Below are 21,962 nucleotides of genomic sequence, written 5' to 3' on the forward strand. Positions count from 1 at the left end.
TTGTCTGTGTGAACTCTAAATGTGATTTTCGAATTGTATTGTGAATTGTGATTTCCGAACCATAATTGTCAAGTTTGAACTCAGTCTTCAAAGTTTGATTGTTAATTATAGTGAAATATAGTGTGTGTTTTAAGAAGCCTCTATCGGTGCGACGTTTCTTTGCGGTTCAGTATATTTATAGTACCCAAAAGTCTTGCCAAAGTATAGGCACTCGGATCAAATAAGTTATCTCTCATTGCTAAAGATCCAGAACAGGATCAGTGGGTCAGGTTGACTGACTTGCTTTATGCTTGTCATCGTATCCAACTTTGTGTAGATCGATGCTCATGATGTCAGTCACTTGCATCTGGTTCAGACTTGTATATTTACAGATTACCACCCTTTACCTGAAACATATATGTGGCGTTGATCATCACTATGTAGATGGTGATCCACAGAGTGGAATGTGTACCTCGTAATGTTGTTTTGTTAATGTAATGTTTATATTTTGAGCTTCCAACCTCTGTGAGAAGCCAGCATAAGGATAGTTTCAACAGAACAGATTTGAAGCTAATGGTTGATTCCATGTGTTTTGTGACTGGGTTAACAAGTCACAGAGCTACAGATAGCATATAATTATGTAGTTGTTACATATAATGTGTTAGTGAGAGGATTTCTTGTCACATTGTTGTAAAATCAGCAGCAAATTACGTTGTTATGGAGAAGTGAGCCCATTTAACACATCTTGTATATGTACGCTGTGCATGATATCTCGCAAAATTATCCATGATACATTTCAATCTTTCGACAGCCACCCACTCAACTCACTCGCTCATCCCAAATTACACACAAGCGTAAATGTCAGTTGACACATGTTTCTAAAGAGTGAGTGAGTGAGTATGGTTTTACGCCGCTTTTAGCAATATTACAGCAATATCACGGCGGGGACACCAGAAATGGGCTTCACACATGTTACCCATGTGGGAAATCGAACCCGGGTCTTCGGTGTGACGAGCAAACGCTTTAACCACTAGGCTAACCCCCACCCCCACCCCACCACCCCCGCCCTTTTTAAAGAAACTTTGTTCATCATATGTGTTTGCTTTGAACGGAACCTTTATGATATCAAACCACTGCCGAGGGTTCCAACACATACTTCATGTAGAAAATCGCCAAGTTACGTCACTCTAGGGTGTGTGAGGATATCTCGTCATGAGGAATAGTTTCTTGTGAGCCTGTCTTTGATGCTGATATTAGAAAGATCCTTATGTCCAAGATAACACGTTGTCACCTGGGTCCTGTGCCCTTTGTTACGGTTAATAATTTGCCATGACAAAGGGTTTAAGAGTACCCTTTGAACCAGCAAAATGGAACACGGACAAGTCATGTGTTAGTCCCGTCACACAACTCAGCAATCATCCTTTATATCGCTCTTATGCAGTTCTCGAGCATTCTAGCAAAGCTAGGCTACATCATTATCCTCTCAGAACGTTAAAGGACGCCATCGAAAACACAAGACACCACGCGAGACCATGGCCAGCACCAGGAACCAAAACAAATACACAAGGCAGCCAAGGGCAGGTAACTACAAAGCGCTATCTCAAAAGACGTGCAGCTAAAAATTCTATTGCCATTGAAAGTACATGATGCGAGATGTGAGTCAAAATCCACACTCAAAACTTTAAACTCTGTGACCCATAATACTGTAGAAACTATCAGTTATTCAAGGTGATATTACAAATTACAAAAAATCTCTGGACACTCTTCTACCCACAGTCACCAGTATTGTCAACAAAAGTTTGGAAACTGGCATCTTTCCCTCCTGCTTCAAACCCGCCGTGATTAAGCTTCTTATAAAGAAGCCTTCACTAAATTCTGAACAGTATTCCAGCTCCCGACCAGTTTCAACTTATCTTTGTCGTATAAAGTGCTGGAGAAAGTTCTGAAACACCAGTTAACTCGACACCTTAACAAATTTCAGTTAATGAACAAGCATCAATCTGCATACAGAACATCACACAGTACAGAAACAGCTTTGGATTGTGTGTTGGACAAGGTCATTAGTGCTGTCGACTATAATTGCATTGCATTGCTTGTTATGCTTGACCTTTCGTCTGCATTTGATACCATTGACCATGACAGGTAAATGGATCGGCTGCATACCGAATTTGGTATCTATGGAACAGTTCTGAAATGGTGCCTCTTATACTTGTCTAACAGGACTCGGTACAAATTGGTGAGCTCCAATCATCTCCCGCAGTGCCCAAATGCGGCGTACCCCAGGGTTCCGTGTTGGGACCAGTCCCCTTCAGGATGTATACCAAATCCTTGGGTCACCTTATATCACAGTACCGGGTCATTAGCCACTTCTGTGTTGATGATTCGCAATTGCTTGAGAAATTGGATCTGATCCTCCACCATACACGACATGCAGTTGTGCTATGAAAAATATTGGAGTCTACTTGGATAGCAGTCTCTCCAGAGTCTCCAGACTCCAGCATTCGCCACCAACTGACCCAAGATACCACTGCTCCACTTGTTCGCTCCCTCATTCTGTCAAGATTGGACTATTGCAACAGTCTGCTTACACGTGCCTCCAAAACCAAGATAAAGCACTATCAATCTTTCCAAGTAAAACTGTCCGTCGTGTTACCCTTCCTAAGCCCTCCTATGACGTAGATTTCGTTCTGGATTCCTTGCAATCTGTTAACTCCACATCTCCCTCATACTTGTGGGATCTCCTCGCACCATACACTCCTGCTCGTGCCCTCAGATCCAGTAACCAACACCTGCTGGTACCTCCATCATTCAACCTCAAGACATTTGGTGCCCGTTCTTTTGCTTCAGTTGCAACCGCACTATGGAACTCACTTCCACTTAAACTACGTATATCTCCATCCCTTCAAGTGTTCAAGCGTAACCTCAAAACACACCTTTTCAACAGATACAAAAACTAACTCTCTCCAAGCTCATATTTACGACTATCTTCTACCATACTGATTCATGTGACTTTTGATGTGCATGTTTTTAAAGGTTTGTGCGCACATTGAGTATGCCCCTTTGTGGCGTGGAGCATTGTGCGGTATAAGCACTCTCATTGTTATTATTAGTATAAATAGTTCCAAATAGCCAATGATTTTTCGAAAAGTGAGTGAAAGGAAAATGGGATTTAACGTTGGGTTCTAGATTATTTGCCACGTATATCGGCTTGCTTGCATGTGTGTGTGTGGTTTAGTAGCCCACTGTGACAATGTCCTAAGAATACTGATACCGAACGGTCACGTCCTATGATTTATGCAATTGTCACAGACCGCTCATTCACATACATGTAATCTCTAAATACACACGCCTACACATGTATGCCCATTAACACACGTTAGTAAATGAACAGGTTTGATAAATTTGTCTTTGCCTTATTTGTTTGCTTTTTAACAAAATCCTGGTGATTTCGAATCAAAATAGATGCAAAATTCGGCTTAACGTAGGGCTTAATATCATAGCGACGTGCTTGCACGTGTGTGTGTCTCATCTGGACTTATGCCACTATTAGTGCCCACCCAGTAGCTTTGCTGCACTTCAACATACATCATTACTCAGGCATTATACAGACATAAACGGGTTGTCCTTGGATCATGACAGTCAGGGAAGCAACAAGTACCATAGTTTAGCTTCTTTTGGAATGTTGCAATCTTGGATCGAATACCGACCTTCCACTTTGGGCAGAGGGAGGTTTACTCACCCAGGACTGAAGAGATCATTGTTCATCATCATGCCCGAAGGACGAAGACTACTTCACATCTACAGATTATGCAGACCCTGTGACGGTATTGGACCTGTGGGATTTCCGGGAAAGAATAGGTTTGCAAAGAAACAAGTGTATCCTGCAAGGGGTGATTATATGGATCAGATCGTCAGGCTCTGTGACTTGGCCGACTACATGTCTTTGTGCCAAAATTGTGAGGATCGACGATCATGATGCCAGTCACTGGATTGTCCAGTTATGACTTGACTATTAACGTACTCCTGCCATATTGCTTGCATGGTGCAGAGTGTGTAACAAAAATTAGTTTTTTGCATCTGGTTTGGTGATGATGATTACGCATATCTGGCCTAAGGGCTTTATCTGGGATTCAAACTCACGACCACAGGTTTCTGGCAACGCACATGTGCGAAATGTATTGCGGCTCCAAGTTGATTCCATGTCAGAAAACACAAAACGATTGTGACAAAATTGTAGTTTTATTAGGAAAGGATGAAGCTGGTGGTCAAGCAAGTGATGAAACAGAGGACAAGTGCATCTACTGATTAGCAGGGACGGTGTCCTTATCGCCCAGGGCGTGGTCTCCTCCACTAATGGCGTTGACCATCTGCTGGACGATAGTGCCCCCAGCGCTGGTCAAGGTCTGTTTTATCCCTGTTAGGGGATCCTTCATGTTACTGAGTGTCTGCTCTGAAAGAGAGAAAGACAATGGCTGTCAGACGCTGATTAAAGTGATGTAATGTCACATCACAGTCACCTGTATCACTGCAACTAATACCCTGTGTCCAAACAATTAAAATTATATCTCATTTATGAATTGTATTATAAGTTATTCTAAATCAACTTAGTATGTAACAAGAGTTCTGATTGGTCAATGCTATAAATTTCCGACTGTATAATCAGCATATACGGTCGCAATTTGAAAACCGATTCACCAAAACCTTTGAATGTATCCCTACACTACTGGGGTAACGCTGCTTTGAGGGACATTGTCATTTTCAAAAGCCATAGGTCAACTAACACCCCTATCCAGCTAATAGGGTGGAATTTGTGTTATAAAAGAAAAAACAGTATCATAAATTTAAGTTTAAGTTCAAACAACTTACGCGCAACAGGCTGTTGACTCAACACTGTTAGATCATGAAACAAGTTTAATGACTTCATTATGGAGCGTGACGTCATCTGCTGTGACGTCATGTGACGACAGAACTGATAATGACCCGTAGTTGAGGAATCAGTGGGTCGCTCATTTCTGTAACTAGAGGGCGGTTTCATGATAATTCCGTCCATTTTATCTATAATACTATGATCTATTCAACATTGTCAAAAACAGCGTAAAACGAGTTGAATTAGAATGGGGATAACTGTACTCTGCTTGACGAATTGGGGACGTATACCAGTGGTTATATAGCCGCAAATTTTAGTTATATCGGCGATGCGTAAGCTATTCCAAACTTCAACTTGTTTATTATGTGCACACTGACTAAATCTGACAATGATGAATAAATTATAGCGTTATAGCTAATGGGATTATCATGAAACCGCCGTATAATTATCAGAAATGAGCCCGGTGATTCCTCAACTATGGGCCACTATCTGTTTTGTTGTCAAATGACGTCACAGCAGGTGACGCTCCATAATGACGTCATAAATTTAGTTTCATGATCTAACAGTGTTGGGTCAACAGCCCGTTGCGAGTAAGTTGTTTGAACTTACAATTAAATTTATGATACTGTTTTTTCTCTTTTAACACAAATTCCATCCATTTTTGCGGAATATGGGAGTTAAACTGACCTAGGGCTTCTGAAAATGACAATGCCCTGAAAACCAGCGTTACTCCAGTAATTAGTGTAGGGATACATTCAAAGCTTTTGATGAATAGGTTTTCAAATTGCGACCATATATGCTGATTATACAGTCGGAAATTTATAGCATTGACCAATTAGAAGTCGTGTTACATAATAAGTTCTTTAAACATGAATTATGGAAAGAGTCTGAAACCGACTGGTTTAATCAGAGAGATATAATGGTCAACATATTAACTAAACCCACAAAGTAAATCAATTATGAATATTTTTCCTTATGAGATGCATAGTGGTCCAGACTCCCCAATGTCTATACTACTCAGGGTAAGGGCAACCTCACACAAATGATTTCTAAATACTTCTAGCCTGTCTTTTATAAGGGACAACAGGGACGAACTTTTACTAATGTATGTTGTTCTGTGAATTATATAGATGGTTAAAATCTATTTGAATGATTTCATCTTTCGACCGTACTCATGATATCACCAGCCGCGTCTTTCATGGCACTCAGTGCATTCTTTCCGTGCTCCACGAGCTTGCCCGCGTGCTGGCCGAGTGTGTGCAGGTGTTCCTTGAGCTTCTCGCCCAGCTGGTTCATTGAGTCCTTGGCTGCCGCGGAGAAACCTAGTGCACTTGTCTTGATGGCATTTCCAGCTGAAGCCGCCATCTTGAAAACATTTGCATGAGTGAGTGAGTGGGTCACGCAACTAGATATTTTACTAATTTACAACAGTTTGTCAACATTTACATCTATAGTGGGACTTTGTCGTCAAGAAGCTATTGTCACAATATTCAGACATCCAAGTACGTAACTAATGTTTTTATTGTGTTTTGAACGACTCTAACCCGAACGCCTCGCATAGTATCTAAACTACCATTAAATCTTGGCACACGGTGCATCGAATTACCTATAACTTGATATATTTCCAGAAGAAGCGTTATCAAAACTTCACTGAAGTACAAGTATTCCTAGACAATAATATCGATATTTTAATGAGGCTGACATGTTTATTCCACATTGAAATACCAATTCATTCATTTGATACCACGATTTAACATGGAGTTATACGTTATACCTTTCTTAAACTATATCTAAAAGCCGATATCTACATCTGACAAGCACAAGAATGTGGTAACATTAAACATTTTCTTTTTCGAAAGTGTTCTCACAGTTTTGTAACAATGTCAAATGTCAAACTTAGAAGAAAAGAAGTTCGAAATACTGGACACATGCGTTGCGTTCTTCACAAATTACAGTAATTTTAACCATATGGTATTGAAAAGGGAATGCAGAAATAGGATTCATTGTTACAACTCGCCCTAATCACTTGTGCAGACAAACATTAATAAAATAAAGGACGAAGTAATGTTTGAAACGTAATTCCTACCTGTTTCACACCGTCAACCATGGGGGAGAAGGCCGATGCAATGGAGCTGCCGACATGGGAAAAGAAGTCAGTGAAGCCATTTCTCTTGTGAAGCTTCAGAGCCGACCTGATGACGCTCTCGATTCCAGATATAACTGTGGTGAGGAACGAGTCCACCATGCTGTTGTGTACCCCTGAAGTAATAAGAGTGAGTTATGTTTTACGCCACATTGACAAGTATTTAGTGCTTCAACGTGGAGGCTTCTTGTGAAAGGAAGTCCCTAACTGACGCATATCTCAGATGTTTATTTATTTCGAGAGACTCAAAAACATGCGTATAGTGCTGACAACCTAGAAAGAGAGTCAGAGTGAATCTGATCGCAGGTTCCTGGAACGAGCAAGGGGCGTAAGTCTGTAATGTGACCTGCGTCGCTTTAGACTACTTACCACTTCATGGGAATGAAACATCGGACATTGACACAATCATGTCTTCTGCGAACTTACGTCATGTTTTTGTTAAACATTTTTTTATAATATAATCTAGAACCTTAACATGAAAAACGGTTTGTATATTGAAATTAGATTACGTCAAGCATGGGTTACTGAAGGCCAATTCTAACCCGGATCTTTACGGTCGATTTGACGTTACATATCTCAATCGACAAGAGCATCAATCTTCTTAACTATTTCTTCTGGTGTCATTTCCAGATTGGCAGCCATGTCGATCACGTCGCTGAGACCTTGCCGGAACCACGCCATAACAGCCTTAAGTTCTTCCTGGCCTTTGTTGATGACCCCATGGACATCTTTCTCCAGAGTGGTGAACCACTGACTGTTGGCAACATCGAGACACAATAACCAGTTAATATTAAATCCTTCTATAAAATACAGTTCTAAAAGTGGGAGTGGCGTTGGGGAGCCTCGTTGTTAAAGCGCCCGCTTGTCACGCCGGAGACCCGGATTCGACACACAAAGGTAGAATGGATGAGACCTATTTCTGGTTTACCCAGTCATCATGTTTCAGAAATACCCACCCACTCTTCATAACGTAGTTCCAAAGAAAGACGTCCAGTGGTGATTCCTATTTGTTTTCAGATGAACAATTGATTTGCCTCTGCATGTGTTTGTGACCGCTGCTACGGGATACGAGCTCCCTTTTACGAACCTCAATAATGTTCCATATTAATTCAGAAACACATGCCTACGATGTAACCGGAATCGTGCAACGAAGATTTCGGGGTTTTTTGTGTGCTTTTTTGCACACATGAAAAACGATTTGATTTACGAGTGTCCGTACATGTGCAACGCATGTCGTATGTGCCGGTCCATGTGAAAAAAATGCCGTAATATACATCGCCATTTCAGTGAATAAGTAGGTGAATGTTGTTTTATGCGACATGGAGCCATATCACAGCGTCCGGTAAAGGGTGCTCCAGTAAATGCAACGTCGTTGAGTGCGATATCACATGAGTCATACTTTTAAAATGATTACCTTGTTTTCCTCGCTATGTGGCTGTAATATTGCCGATGCGATGTAAAATGTTAACTCACTCACTCACATTTATCATACATTGCATCTTTTTTAGTGCGTTGTGGCGACAAGCAATTAATGCCGAAGAACTATTCCGTCGAGTGTGTCAATGGATCATTTCTATAGAACCTGCTTTGGCAGCGTGTATATAATGGGATCTGCGTCAAACAGTCCAGTGATTGACATCATGAGCATCGGTCTACGCATCGTAGAACCGTAGCGAACTTGACCACCCGATCCCGTTAGTTGCCTCTGACAACAAGTACAGGTTGCTGAAGACCAGTTCTAACAAGGATCATCACGGAGCAAGCATGTGGAAGCCGAAGCGCAGTACTATTGGAGCAACTTTCCAGAATCAATTATCAGGTCTTGTTATTTTTATATTTTTGGATCATTATATTTCGTATTCAAAGTTGGTATACTTTTCTTCACAAGACAAAATATCTAAAGTGGTCCGAAGCTTTGTTTCGTGGTCCTTAAACCTGTTATAGATCTCTATGTCTGACAACGCTATGTGTAAGTCTTCGCTATGCTTACCTGATCATATCCGATCGTTTAGCTGGTTTCGCAAAGGCATTTGCTGTGTTCATCGCCAGAGCTGCAAAACACAGCATGCTAGAAAGACTTCATATGTGTTATTTTATTGCTGAGAGAGTGAAAGCATAAACTGACCAATCTGTTTGGAAAAACAGTTATTATGCTTCAGAATGTTGGAAATAGAGCAATTTGTCTGCGAGTAAATGTATATTGATGCTTTTCAGAACCAAATATGTTCGGGCTCATAGTTTTCATGCAAATAATAACAATTGTAATACCTTGAGGTACGGAAATACAAAAATACAATGAACCTTGATGCCCTGAATGCCTGGAAGTACGTAAATGCCCACTACGAGCCTCGGAGTCTCGGAAGTAGAATTACCTTCAGTGCATACCCGGCACTCTTTGGCTGCCCTGAAAACGCACAACGTACCTTGAATACCCTGATATGCTTTCACTGCCCTAAAAACGCACAACGTACCTTGAATACCCTCATACGCTTTGGCTGCCCTGAAAACGCACAACGTATCATGAATACCCTGATACGCTTTGGCTACCCAGAAAGGTTACAACGTACCTAGAATGCACTGGTAAGCTTTAGTTCCTAAAACAACAATGTACCGTGACTTCCCTGGTACGCTTTGACTGCCCTGAAAACGCATAACGTACCTTGAATCCCCTGAGAGAGTAACATCTTCCCAGCCTGTACGCCAGCACTGAGCAGCTCGCCGCCATGTTTGTCCAGCTCGTGCAGAATTGTGTTTCCAGCATTTTTGAAGAAGTCTCCTAGTTTTTGTCCAACGTTATGGAAAAAGTCTTTGACGTTACCGGCGTCTCCCCCAGAAGCCAGGAGAACCAGGGTGAAGAGGACGAGAAACTTCATTCTAAGACTGTTAGGTAACCTCAAAGGTTTGTAGCAGTTGCATTTCACACACACACCAAGGATACATAGTGAACTCAGAATTCCACATTGTGGATAACAGGTAAACATATTACTATCCCTTTTTCGAAAACCACACATTTATCTTAAACCACAAGTAAAATTACCTAAATGTCAATGAAATCAACACTCGAGGGTACACTAAACTAACTAACCTGCAGGAGAAAAGGAATGCAAACATTAAATTCGAAGTTGATCGAAAAATTACAAACTGTCAAAATGCTACTTGGATTGAATTAGTTTCTGAAGCGTTGCAAGCTTTAAGTTCAAAGGGCAATCAACTGCATCAACTTTTTTTCTTCCAATAAAACTAATTCCATGAAATATCTAAAATTTCTTCTGCCCGGCAAAATATCTGTATATATGAAACATTTCAATTTAGATAGAAATTATTATTAGAATGGTCTGTTGAAAAAACGATTTAATTCTCGACTGTAAAGTGAGACGAACCTCCAAAGCCAGTTTGGGAAAAAAACCGAGTCATTGAAGCCACTTTGGGAATAGAACCTACCTGTTATTGAGTTCAGGACTCCTGGAGTTCGGCAGACACTGCGGGAAATACTCAGAATAACAAAGAAAGAAGTCGGCAAGAGCAGGGTTATGATATACACCTGACTTATGCAATGTTTTGAGAACAAACCAGCTGTGATAAGCCACTGTTCGAATTCAAGTTATTGATAAGACACACGAACACCCCTCCCCCACCCCTCCTACAGGAACCACTGCACGGTCAATAGCCTGTCTCACAGTTCCTAATGCATATTTATTCCCCACCACTCAGCCCTTTTTGTAAAGCCCTTAATGACTGACTGACTGACTGAGTTTGGTTTTACGCCGCTTTTAGCAATATTCTAGCAACATCACGGCGGGGGACACCAGAAATGGGCTTCACACAATTTACCCATGTGGGGATTCGAACCCGGGTCTTCGGCGTGACGAGCCAACGCTTTAACCATTAGGCTACCCCACCGCCCCCCCTTAATAAAGAAAGTCTAGATTTTCGCCGGCTCTGAATCTCCCGCCTAAATGGGGCTCCTTTTCATATTACTTCGAGTGTTTGTTTCTCTCAGAAATGTATATTTTAGAGACTAAGCGTTAGTGTACATTGGTGGTGGTCCGGTTAATTGAAATAATCGAAGATTGGTCGCAATGACAAAACGACCAAGCAATCGATCATGTTTTCTCATAATCGAGCACAAACAGTTGTGGACCACTTGTTTGCAATAACAATATTTTTCAAAAGGTTGACTTTGTCTCGACATTGCATAAGCACTACAAGCTCGTTCCAAGTCATGATTCAGTTTATCTTAACAACTCCAGGAAATGTATGTTCCTAACACACTAGTCATCCTTTAAAGATGTGAAATTTGCAAATGCATTTTGTGCAATTTGCGAAAAAAACGAGAGAACTACATGTGTTTTCTTGATTTTTTGTGCATTAACGAACATAACCAGGAAAAATTGATAAATGACGCTAACCAATTATTTTCGATGATTGATCGGTTGTAATGAACCAATCATCAATTATGAGATTTACACCAATTCCCAACACTAGTGTACATTGTCAGCGACGTGGAAACGTTAAGTACTAAACATGCCACTGACACTCTATCAGAACAAGCATAACGTTCAGGGTTACACAACACAGTTAGACAAACGGTTGTTTTAAGAAGTACCTAACGTTAAACACCGGCTAAAAGTGCAGACCTTCGTGATACACCTGACATTTTGATGAATGTTGCAACAACTTAATGATCCAACACTTAGCTACTTATTTTTCCCTAACAATTGTTCCTGTATCTTCGGGCAGTGCCCGCTTTCTACGCCTGTATCCCTGTCTGTTTTGAAAACTTTGGAGCTAACCACAAAACCTGCCTGTTTGAAAGCTGCTTCGGTGCTGTTCGAAAACTTTTTTGTTTTGCTTTGTGCTTTTAAGTGACATAAAGTATTTTCATCATTCTTCCATGTAACGCTCTGGATATAGGGCAGTAACATTTTTATTACTGAACCTTGTTTCACGCTTGTATTGATGTTATGGCGAGGCTGTAAACCTGATTCTCAGAGCTGGAGATAAAGCTGGTGTTAATACATGCCCTTGCCGTGACCAAGGTGATATAATCGCTGGAAGGACAAAGGTGAATCTATTCCTGCACTTAATCCTGGTTTGGTCTGTATGGAATGGACAACCATACCACTACAAAGGCTTAATTGTGCCACTTGGGTGGCATAAATTATTTTCGAACATCAAAGTTTCTCGACAAATTATTTGCTCGAAAATTCGCACTGATAGCGGTTTGTTAAAACACACACTTTAATTCACTCTAATGAACAATCAAAACGGAGGATTAAGTTCAAACTTGACAATTATGGTTAACACATTTTTCGGGAATCACATTTAGAGTTCACACATAAAAAATCACAAAAATGGTACCATTAAGATACCCCAAAATCAGTATTGTGTGTGTGCCTGATCCAGTCCAGCAGCAATTGTCGACCTTTGAATCTCGTCTCAAAGGTGTTCTATTGGACTCAAATCAAGACTGAGTGCAGGTTATTGTAGAGTTTGAATGCCATGTTGTTTTAGGAAGTCCAATGATACTCTGGCAGTGTGGGCACGAGCGTTGTCTTGCCGGAAGATGTGATTTCTGTAACGTCCAAAATGTGGTACAACATGGGGTTTTATGACTTGGTCAATATAGCGAGCAACTGTCACGTCATTTCCTCATCCTGGTCCGAGATCCTCGAACACCATAGTGCCAGCTATCTGGTTCAGACCGATTGCACCCCACACAATGATGCTTGGACCACCCCACGAGTCTCTTTCAACAATACACTCACTAGAAAACAGTTCCCCACGCCTTCACCATACTCTTACTCTGCCATTGACTGTCGAAACACAATATGGGCTGTGGTGAGAAAAAAGAACAGTTCTCGATTGTCGATAACGCCAATTCCGATTCTGAGTTGCCCATTGCAATCAGTTTTGGGGGTGATGACAGGTGAGGACGGGACTACGATGTGGTCTGTGACAACAGAGGTTTCTTCCGCGCAAACGCAGACGCACTGTATCGGCACTGATGGGTCTGTTGTGAGTCCCAATGGTCTGGTGTGCTCTTTCCGTCGCTCTGGGGAAGCGATCCTGCAGATGGTGGCGCCAAAATCTGTCGGTCTTGACATTGTGATGTTACTGAAGGTCGCCCACTGCGAAGACGGTCTTGGATGCTGTTGGTGACCCGATACCACTCCTGCAGTCGGTAGATTGTTCTAACAAGAACATTAAAATAATTGCCAGTCTGGCCAACTTGTAATCGTCCCAAGACTTGGTTCCTCTGATCTCTCGTAATTCGTGCCATGACGATTGTGTCAAAACAAAAATGATTTCAGGCGAGTTTGGGACTAGCTTTCATTGGTAGGGTTGTCACGATATGCACGCGCAGTTTCATTTTCAAGAATGTCATACGGAATCTTTTACCAAGTCTGCCTTTTTAGGTGCGTTTGGTCGATATGCTTTTACATCAGAAAACACACTGATGTTGGTACTTACTGTCAATATGGATTCAAAACATGTTAACAAAACGATATCATAATAAAAACACCAGTTTGCAAGAGCAAAATCTTGCATTTGGTTTTGAAAACGACGTTTCTTTTTGGTTCAGTATACTTTCAAGAGTATTTTCAAAAGTCGGACATTCGAGCAAATAAACGAAGTTATTCGAAATTTCGTACTTTTCGAAAGAAAATTCAAATAACTCGAACGCAACTAATGTAAAAAGAATCGACGGGACAAAAACGTCACAATTTCGAGAATAAATAACACGGAAATAATCGAAGCAAAGAGAAAAGAGGAACATGTAAATAACCTTAAGCTTGAAATAGCAAAACCAAATATAACCTGAATTACAAACTTTTTATCTAAATATCGACGTTTTTACCAAAAACAAACGAAATTTCGAAACGAAAAATAAACAAATGATTAAAACAAACAAGTTTCGATTTAAGAAAATTCTTGCACCAAAGCGGAACTCGTTCGTTTTGGGTACATCGCCGACAGTGAGAGGATGGTAAATGTCTGTTCTCGAACATAATGTCAACAATCTGTATCGATCACTGGCATTGTGTTCATGTCACTAATCGATAGTAAAGGTTTTCTGTTTTTGACAAGATTTGATTTCCTTCTGTAACTGCTTCACGAACGCCATTTTTTTAGCAGGGAACTATTTTTTCTGGGCAACCATAATGTAAAATGGCATTTTTTCATAAATTCTCGGACAATACTATTTTCCTCAAAGAAATGCAATGTACTATGTTTATAACGAACTCTGTTATAACGAACTGACGGATATGATCATCCTCACCGTCTTTTAAAAGAAAAACAAACTGTGACGAGATGTGTAACAAATGTTAGAATTCCCTTTTCACATTCAGTCATTCGGGTATTTATTCATTATTTGACACATGTTTTCTCTATTCATACTGTTTTGGTCTATCTCGTCATATGAACATTCCCGGATATTGGGGAGAGAAGCTTGGTGAGATTGTATCTAAATTAAACAGAGCATTGTGTGATACCAAGATAATGGGTCTCTCAACTGACATGGTCATTTCCCTTCCGCACATTTTCCAGTGAGTTTAGTTTTACGCCGCTTTTAGCAATATTCTAGCAACATCAAGGCGGGGAACACCAGAAATAGGCTTCACACATTTTACCCATGTGAGGATTCGAACCCGGCTCTTCGGCGTGACGAACCAACGCTTTAACCACTAGGCTACGGGTCTCTCAAAGTAGGACACTCTCCAAAGAGGTCGACAATCCTTCAATGATTTATCATTATTAATTATTACCCCGGATACCAGATCGAAACGAACAGTCCCTCAACAAATCCATTAAAAGACGTCTAGACTTAACCAGACAAAGAGTCGAGGTTTGATATATTTTTTCTGAATGATTCTCACTCACTCACTCACTCACTCACTCACTCACTCACTCACTCACTCACTCACTCACTCACTCACTCACTCACTCACTCACTCACTCACTCACTCACTCACTCACTCACTCAAGAACCGAGACAACAGTCCTTGGTTAAGTATTTATTCCACAAAAACTGATAACAGACTATGTGGAAGGGGCTACGGTTGTGGCGTCCGGATCGGTGTTGGTGCCAAGGAGAGCCCCAGCGGCGTGCCCGACTACGGTTTGTCCAGCATCTACGACGGTCTGGGCAATCTTGTTAGCGGGCTCCTTCATGTTGGTGAGGGTTTGCTCTGCAACAAGAACAAGGGTTTATCGTTCCTCCTCCGCAGGGTTTTACACACATCCGCCACACAAGGGCTTGAAGGTCGACACAACCCTCACACACAGGGCTGTGATGTCAATACATTCCAGGCAGACAAGGGCTTGCAGGTCGACACAACCTTCACGCACAGGGCTATAATGTCAATACCTTCCAGGCACACAAGGGCTTGAAGGTCGACACACCTCTCACACACAGGGCTGTAATGTCAATACATTCCAGGGACACAAGGGCTTAAAGGTTGACACAACCCTCACACAGAGGGCTATACGTCAATACATTCCAGGCACACAAGGGCTTGAAGGTCGATACAACCCTCACACAGAGGGCTATACGTCAAGACATTCCAGGCACACCAGGGCTTGAAGGTCGACACAACCCTCATACACAGGGCTGTGGTAGGCAACAAAAAACATTGCAATACCTACACTTCTGCCACATTACTTTAACTGCTATACGAATATTTACAACACACTGGCGACACTCTGTGTAGAATACTGTTTGGATGAAGTACGTACGAAGTATGTTGGCGCCAGCTTGTTTCAAGGCGTTCAGGGCATTAGAGCCGTGCATGACATTTCCTCCTTGACATGCTTCTGTACACAAAAGATAAACATTAATCACAACCTGTTACCTGTTACACAAGAGTCATCACACATGTTTTACACAAATAGGTTTTACAATCGTCAGAGCTTCGTTCAAATACAAGCTTGGCAACCACAACAACATTGTAGACTGTACTATCACCACAACCCCTTGCAGTGGTTATAGCGTCCGCCCGGAGAGAGGAAGGTCGCGGGCCATTCGTAACAACTCGCCTCTTTCGATGATCTACAAGAAGACTCGTACCCCTATCATACGCCATTATTGCCAAGAATCGTAGTAAAACGCATTTCAAAGCATGAAAACGGCGGCACCGTGGAAATTTGAAATTTTGCTGAACTACGCAAAGCACACTTTAAACATAAAGTTTGAACTAAAGGATCAGCAACTTACTCTACCTGAAACATATTTACAAGAGAATGACTGTATTGCTGTTTTGCCCACGGAACATAGGATATTCTAGGAGTAGCCATGTTTGGAAATTCAGAGTTATATTTCCTTGATAATAGTACTAGACTATTTTCATTTCCATGCCTGTTTGCGCTGTGACAGGGCCCAGTCGTAAACATGGCCACTAAAGGGGTACGAGGCTCCATCCGGCTTGCCGGAATGACACGAGTAGTTACGAATGGGTCGCGGGCTCGATCCCTGGCCGCGTCATACCAAAAGACGTTAAAATATGGTACTTGTTGGTCCCTGCCTGGCGCTCGGCATTAATGGGTACAACAAGGACTGGTCGGCTCGGAGTCAGTATAATGTGTCTGATTAGGATATACATGCTTAACTGCAGCCCATTTCACCTCACCCAAATCACCTTTAGCATCGAGGCCGAGTCAAGATAACCTCCAACACAATTTGTTACAAACAGAACTTGACAATTGTCTTCATTCTCATCCAACCTCTCACACACAGATTTTTCAAACTTAATACCAATCATGCGAACCTCTCATGCAGAGGTTTCACTATTCCCAAATATCTTACACGCGTTTCAAGCTGTAAACTCTCGCCAACCCTACACACACAAGAGAAGTAAAGTCCATGTAATCTATTTGCGTAGCGTTTACACACAGGGACTCTTGTCAAAGACACTAATTGCAAACATTGCACGACACATGTAAACATTGGCATGGGCGGTGGGCGAACTGGCTAAGGCGCCAGGCTAGTGATCCATCGAGCTCGAGGTGACGGGATCGAGCACACCTGTGACCGGGTGTAAAAACCTTGGAGTCAACTTTGTGTACAGACTCTTTCAGTGTTGTCACAACCCCTAGTGTACAGTGCACAGCCCAGTGCACTTAAAAGAACCCACGAATCCGTTGGTATATGGTCAGATGGTGGCCACGTGAATACGTGCAAACACCTAGTTGCGGGTACAGCAACGTGCAGTAAAACTTGGACAAAGTACTGTGACTATGTGTCCCAGTCCACCCAGCTGTGAATGGGTACCTCGTAAGGATAGGAATGCCACAGTAACTCGGTGCGCCTAATGGCTGCAAGAGTTGTATACTCCCCAGGGAGTTGAGATTGACAATACGATGTGCCGTTGAGATTGACATCCAGTGAACGAGGGAAAAACTAAGCGCCTTTGAGCAGCAGAGCTGAGCTGGATATCGACGCTATTCAAATGTTAGTATGTATGTATGTATGTATGTAAAATTGATATCCCCTTCACACACAGGGGTTTCAAAGGTTTATAGAAATAAGGTCACACGACCTGTTTTAAGCCTGAGCTGTCAAGTATACAAGGCCGTGGCACACAGGCTGTAATGTCAACACATCCCTCTCACGCAAGGGCATGGAGGTCAACACAATCCTCACACATTCTGTATTAGGCAAGAACACATGCAATATGAACACATGCTCTGCCACATCTCTTCCACACAACGTCTTCCTTCCATGTAAAGGTTACACTCACATCTGTTACCCACATATGTTCACAACATCTTAGATACACTCTGTGTGACATACAGTTTGGATGGAGTACATACGTTGGGGGTAACAGGGAACAACATATGACATAGTTGCATCCGGCTGGGCACTGAACGGTGCGCCGGAACGTCTGCCCCAGCTGGGTGACGGAGTCCTTGGCCTTCAGGAGGAGGATGGTAGATCCGCTCTTGATGGATCGCTCCAGCTGCGGTAGCCAGCTGTGGGAAAAGAACAAATGCACGAAAGGCCGTTTATTGGTCATCGGTGGTTCAGTCATTCATAATCAGTTATATCATTTGAACAAACAAAAAATATCTGGAATTCCCAGATAAAGTCACACAACTGTAACTGAACTGAACGATGAGTTTCTGACGAGTTACGTGTGGAGGCCAAGATGACGACACGAAAAGGTTCGCCCGGAATCAGTCCGTGAAATAATGAGGTGTGAAACCATTAGGGGTGGGTATTGCAGAGAATTTTCATATTGCAATATATTGTCATGCGAAAGCATATATTGCAATATATATTGCAAGAAGTTTTTAAAAACAAAAAACTACTTATAATCGAGTTTAGTGGTTCGGGATGTAATGTGCTTCCCTTTGTACCCAAGAAAAAAAGTCTACAAGATTCTCCATAAACCCATCGGAATAATGTTAATTTGAATTTTGTATAACAAGATGTTTAGGTTTTAATCTGGTGAAGTCTACTTTATAACACACATGAATATACAGGTACAACGAATAACAACTGTTGCACAAAGTATAACACTGCCTCATAAAAACAAGCCGTGGAAGGTTTTCAGGTATTAGAAAATCATTGACACGACACGTACAGTCTTGACACCATCAACCATTGGCTTGAAGGTTTTAGTCAGACTTTCCCCAGTGCCTGCGAAGAAATCTGTAAAGTTATTCCTCTTGCTCTTGATGAGGCTGAAGATGACCTCCTCGACCTTGTCCTTGGTCGTCTTCAGGAAGGAATCAGCAATAAGGTTGTGGGTGTCTGGAGACGCAATAATTAAAGTTGTCTTATTATTTATTTGTGCCCAGGAGATCAATGCCCATTCAATGTTCACATGTGTCAAAACACGAGGATGAAGCGTTTCAATATTTGACGAATTTGTGAACAAAATTACGTCTGAATCAATTCATTATTTTGACATGCTCTCATTTCTATTCAGGTGAACAGCAATAGAACAAGGATGAGAATATCACCCCCCTGTTGTGGAAACCTGGTAAAATCCCGCGTTTATGATACAGTCACAATTGATTCTTTCAATAAGTCTAATAGTACATGTAGATTAACTGTAGATTGTTTAGCTTTACTTGTTCGTTTTTGTTGTTTTCTGAAGTTTTTCTGTTTCTTTATCCAACTCCATGTGTCGGTGGATTTTGTTGACAATATTTTTTATGGGTTTTGCATTTGTTATGAAAAAGAAATAACCCAAACATGCCGGTAATGATATTCAATTTGCTAACTAAATTATATACATTCACATATTATATAATATGTTATTTTCATAAAAACAGAAAAAAATCAACTTTGACAAACAACATCTGAAGCTGTGTCATACAGATTTCACATTGTTCTGTTTGATGACACAGTAATCAACTCACTGACAAACTTGTCGACCTCCTTGATGACCTCCTCATGGGTGATCTCCAGCTTGGTCATCTTGTCCACGACGCCCTGCAGACCCTTGACCAGGAAACCGAACACGTTCTTCATCTCACCCATCAGAGTGTCCACAACGTTGTGGAGGGGGGACTCCACGTTCTTGAGCATGGCGGGGAGCCTGTTGGAAACAATGGGAACTGGATGAGGAGGTAAATGTCACTTCCCACTGCACCAACTGTTATACAAGAGCCAGTACCTCAAAGTCACAATGGGTTTACAACATGAATCGGTGTCTTTACTTACTGTATGTCTCGGGATGATTTTGCAAGAGCATTTGCAGTATTCAGAGCAAGGGCTGAAACATGTGTTAGATAATCATAGAAATAAGAAGCATGGTCTGGTATAATGCATATTGGCCTTCAAATATAGTTACAGAGCTTTAAGTTGAAACACATTCCCAACTGTCAATCTGAAAACTAACCAACAGTTTAAATAAGTGGCATTTATGGATAACAGCTTCTTTTGCATTTGTACTGTGCAAATGAGTAACATCTGTACTACTTATTACACTGTAGTTATATAGCAGTTGTTAAGCTATAGCAACAATAGAACATGTTCGAGTCACAATATGGCCGACATAATGCCGACGTGACTTTATGATGCTCATGATGTTAATCACAGGATTGTCTGGAACAGACTTGATTAGTTACAGACCAGCGTCACATTGGGGGAATATTAATAAGTGCAGCTCTAAACACCAAACAAACAAACAAGCTGGTCGTATATATAATCTTCAAAGCAATGTTACACACTAATGTCTCACTAACATATTGCAGAAAATTCGTGTGATCACGATCATATAGAGTAGCATTCAATGTCTCCTAGAATCCCAAAAGAATGAGATCTTTCCAGAATCAGTTTAAATCCAGGAATGGTACTTCATGCTTTATCAGCGCAAAGGTAATACAAATTTAGCCACATTGAGTTCAATTCAGGAGTAATGATGATTTCATTACACATACCCTGCTAATTAGAAGTCACCCTAGGCATTGGTCAGCCACGTTGGATGTGGCAACCTCCATGTTATTAAGTGGTGCTGGACACATAGCACACAGACAGGAATGTCTTCGTCAACATGAATAATGGGGCTACATAGAAATTATTATATTACATACTGGACACTCGTCTCTGGTGCACTGTACAGGGACTGCAACCCTTTGGCTTGTCTGAAACCTGTCGACATTGTCTTTAAGAGCGTTCCTTGGCTTTCCAGTACCATGGATTTAGTCAAAGTTTAAACGTTGCAAACATCATTTTGGACTTTCCATAGTTTCGTCAAGCTGAGCCCACCCATTAACATTGCTACAGTCTTTAGTTATTGCATTCGTTCGTCAAGCCAAAGGCACGGGTTCAACCCCCAAAATGAGTAACATGTATGAAGACAGGTTCAGGTGTCCCCACTGAAGTTCAGTTGTCCCCCGCTGTGATCACGGATTTTTTTTGTTAAAACCAGGTGAAAACATACTCTCACGGTTACATACCTTGAATTCCTTGCGATATAAGGGTCTTCCCTGCTGCGACACTAGCGTTCAGAAGTTGAACTCCAGTAGTGTCCAGCTGGTGCAAGATGCTCTGTCCAAGGGCCTTGAAGAGGTTGGTGAAACCTTGACCGAGATCGGTGAAGAAGTTGGCCTGGGCCGTGGTTAGAAAAACAGCGGACAAAATGAACAGGAGCTTCATGGTGCTGAAATAAGTTCATGTTATATAAGACCTATGTAAGTTGTTTCATCTGTGTCACGCAAAGCAATCTTGACCATGTAACGGTATACATTGCAACTGCCGATTGCCAACAGCTAACATCATACCAAAAAGAGAATCAAGACAGTTTAATTATTGAAGGAACAAAACCATAACGTTTGTCAAAACATTCAGCAACCTGGAGAACAAACTTGTTATTTTCAGTTGTTTTTCTAAAATTTCAAAACAGCTCCTTTTCAAGCCCATCTTAAGATAAATAGTCACCCGACAGTGATAGCCTAATGGTTAAAGGGGTTGTTTATAAAAGCGATGACAGTCGGAATCTCGACCTACCTGATGGTCCTGTGAGAATCAGAACTGGAATAAGGATGGGTCAATGTGCCTTTTAAAGTTTGAAATCACGTGATTTTATCAGTGGATTTTTATGAGGATCTGTTCCAAAGTGTCATATGGACTTATCTGCACTGTTTTATTGACACATGCTGACAACCAGATTGCATTGTCATATACTGTCATGAAAAACGTTTTAGTTCATATGTTAGTTCGCATGGAACCACATGACAGCGCAGTAATCTTTACAAGTGTAAACTGAAATACGAAATATTTAAGTGGCAAAATATTTAAGTGGCAAATTATTTTTGGTATATGTTTGCACGCACACGGTAAACATACAGTATGTATATTGACTTGTTTATTTAAGCCCAATTTGCACTAAAGCATGATCTCTGTACGAATGTATACTAGCCACATAAAGAAACTGTGCATTGTCAAAATATTATCCCAGTTGATAAGTACGATAACAATGTCAAAGGTACATATAAACTTTAATGGAGGGATCATGA

General features: G+C 41.3%; 1 protein-coding gene across 1 annotated transcript; it reads right to left on the reverse strand.

Moving 5' to 3' along the window:
- Positions 1–14,997: 14,997 nt before the first annotated feature.
- LOC124281010 lies at positions 14,998–21,110 on the reverse strand. The gene is made up of 6 exons (XM_046717019.1): positions 20,904–21,110; positions 19,666–19,717; positions 19,362–19,540; positions 18,578–18,747; positions 17,805–17,963; positions 14,998–15,184 (listed from the first exon to the last, which is right to left on the reverse strand). The coding sequence occupies exons 1-6, from the start codon at positions 21,100–21,102 to the stop codon at positions 15,164–15,166; spliced, it is 780 nt and encodes a 259-aa protein (XP_046572975.1). The 5' UTR covers positions 21,103–21,110; the 3' UTR covers positions 14,998–15,163.
- Between the last annotated feature and the right edge of the window lie 852 nt (positions 21,111–21,962).

This window comes from Haliotis rubra, unplaced genomic scaffold (genome assembly GCF_003918875.1).
Source record: "Haliotis rubra isolate DU_JTF1 unplaced genomic scaffold, ASM391887v1 Scf278, whole genome shotgun sequence".
NCBI lineage: Eukaryota > Metazoa > Mollusca > Gastropoda > Lepetellida > Haliotidae > Haliotis > Haliotis rubra.

What these genes read in the sequence shown, in the direction of transcription:
- LOC124281010 (XM_046717019.1), bottom strand. Translation starts at nt 21,102, where the DNA reads ATGAAGCTCCTGTTCATTTTGTCCGCTGTTTTTCTAACCACGGCCCAG. An exon ending in GGAGGTCGACAAGTTTGTCA is followed by an intron (nt 18,748 to 19,361) that starts GTGAGTTGATTA and finishes TTGCGTCTCCAG; the next exon opens with ACACCCACAACCTTATTGCT. An exon ending in TGTTCCCTGTTACCCCCAAC is followed by an intron (nt 15,185 to 17,804) that starts GTATGTACTCCA and finishes TTCTTGTTGCAG; the next exon opens with AGCAAACCCTCACCAACATG.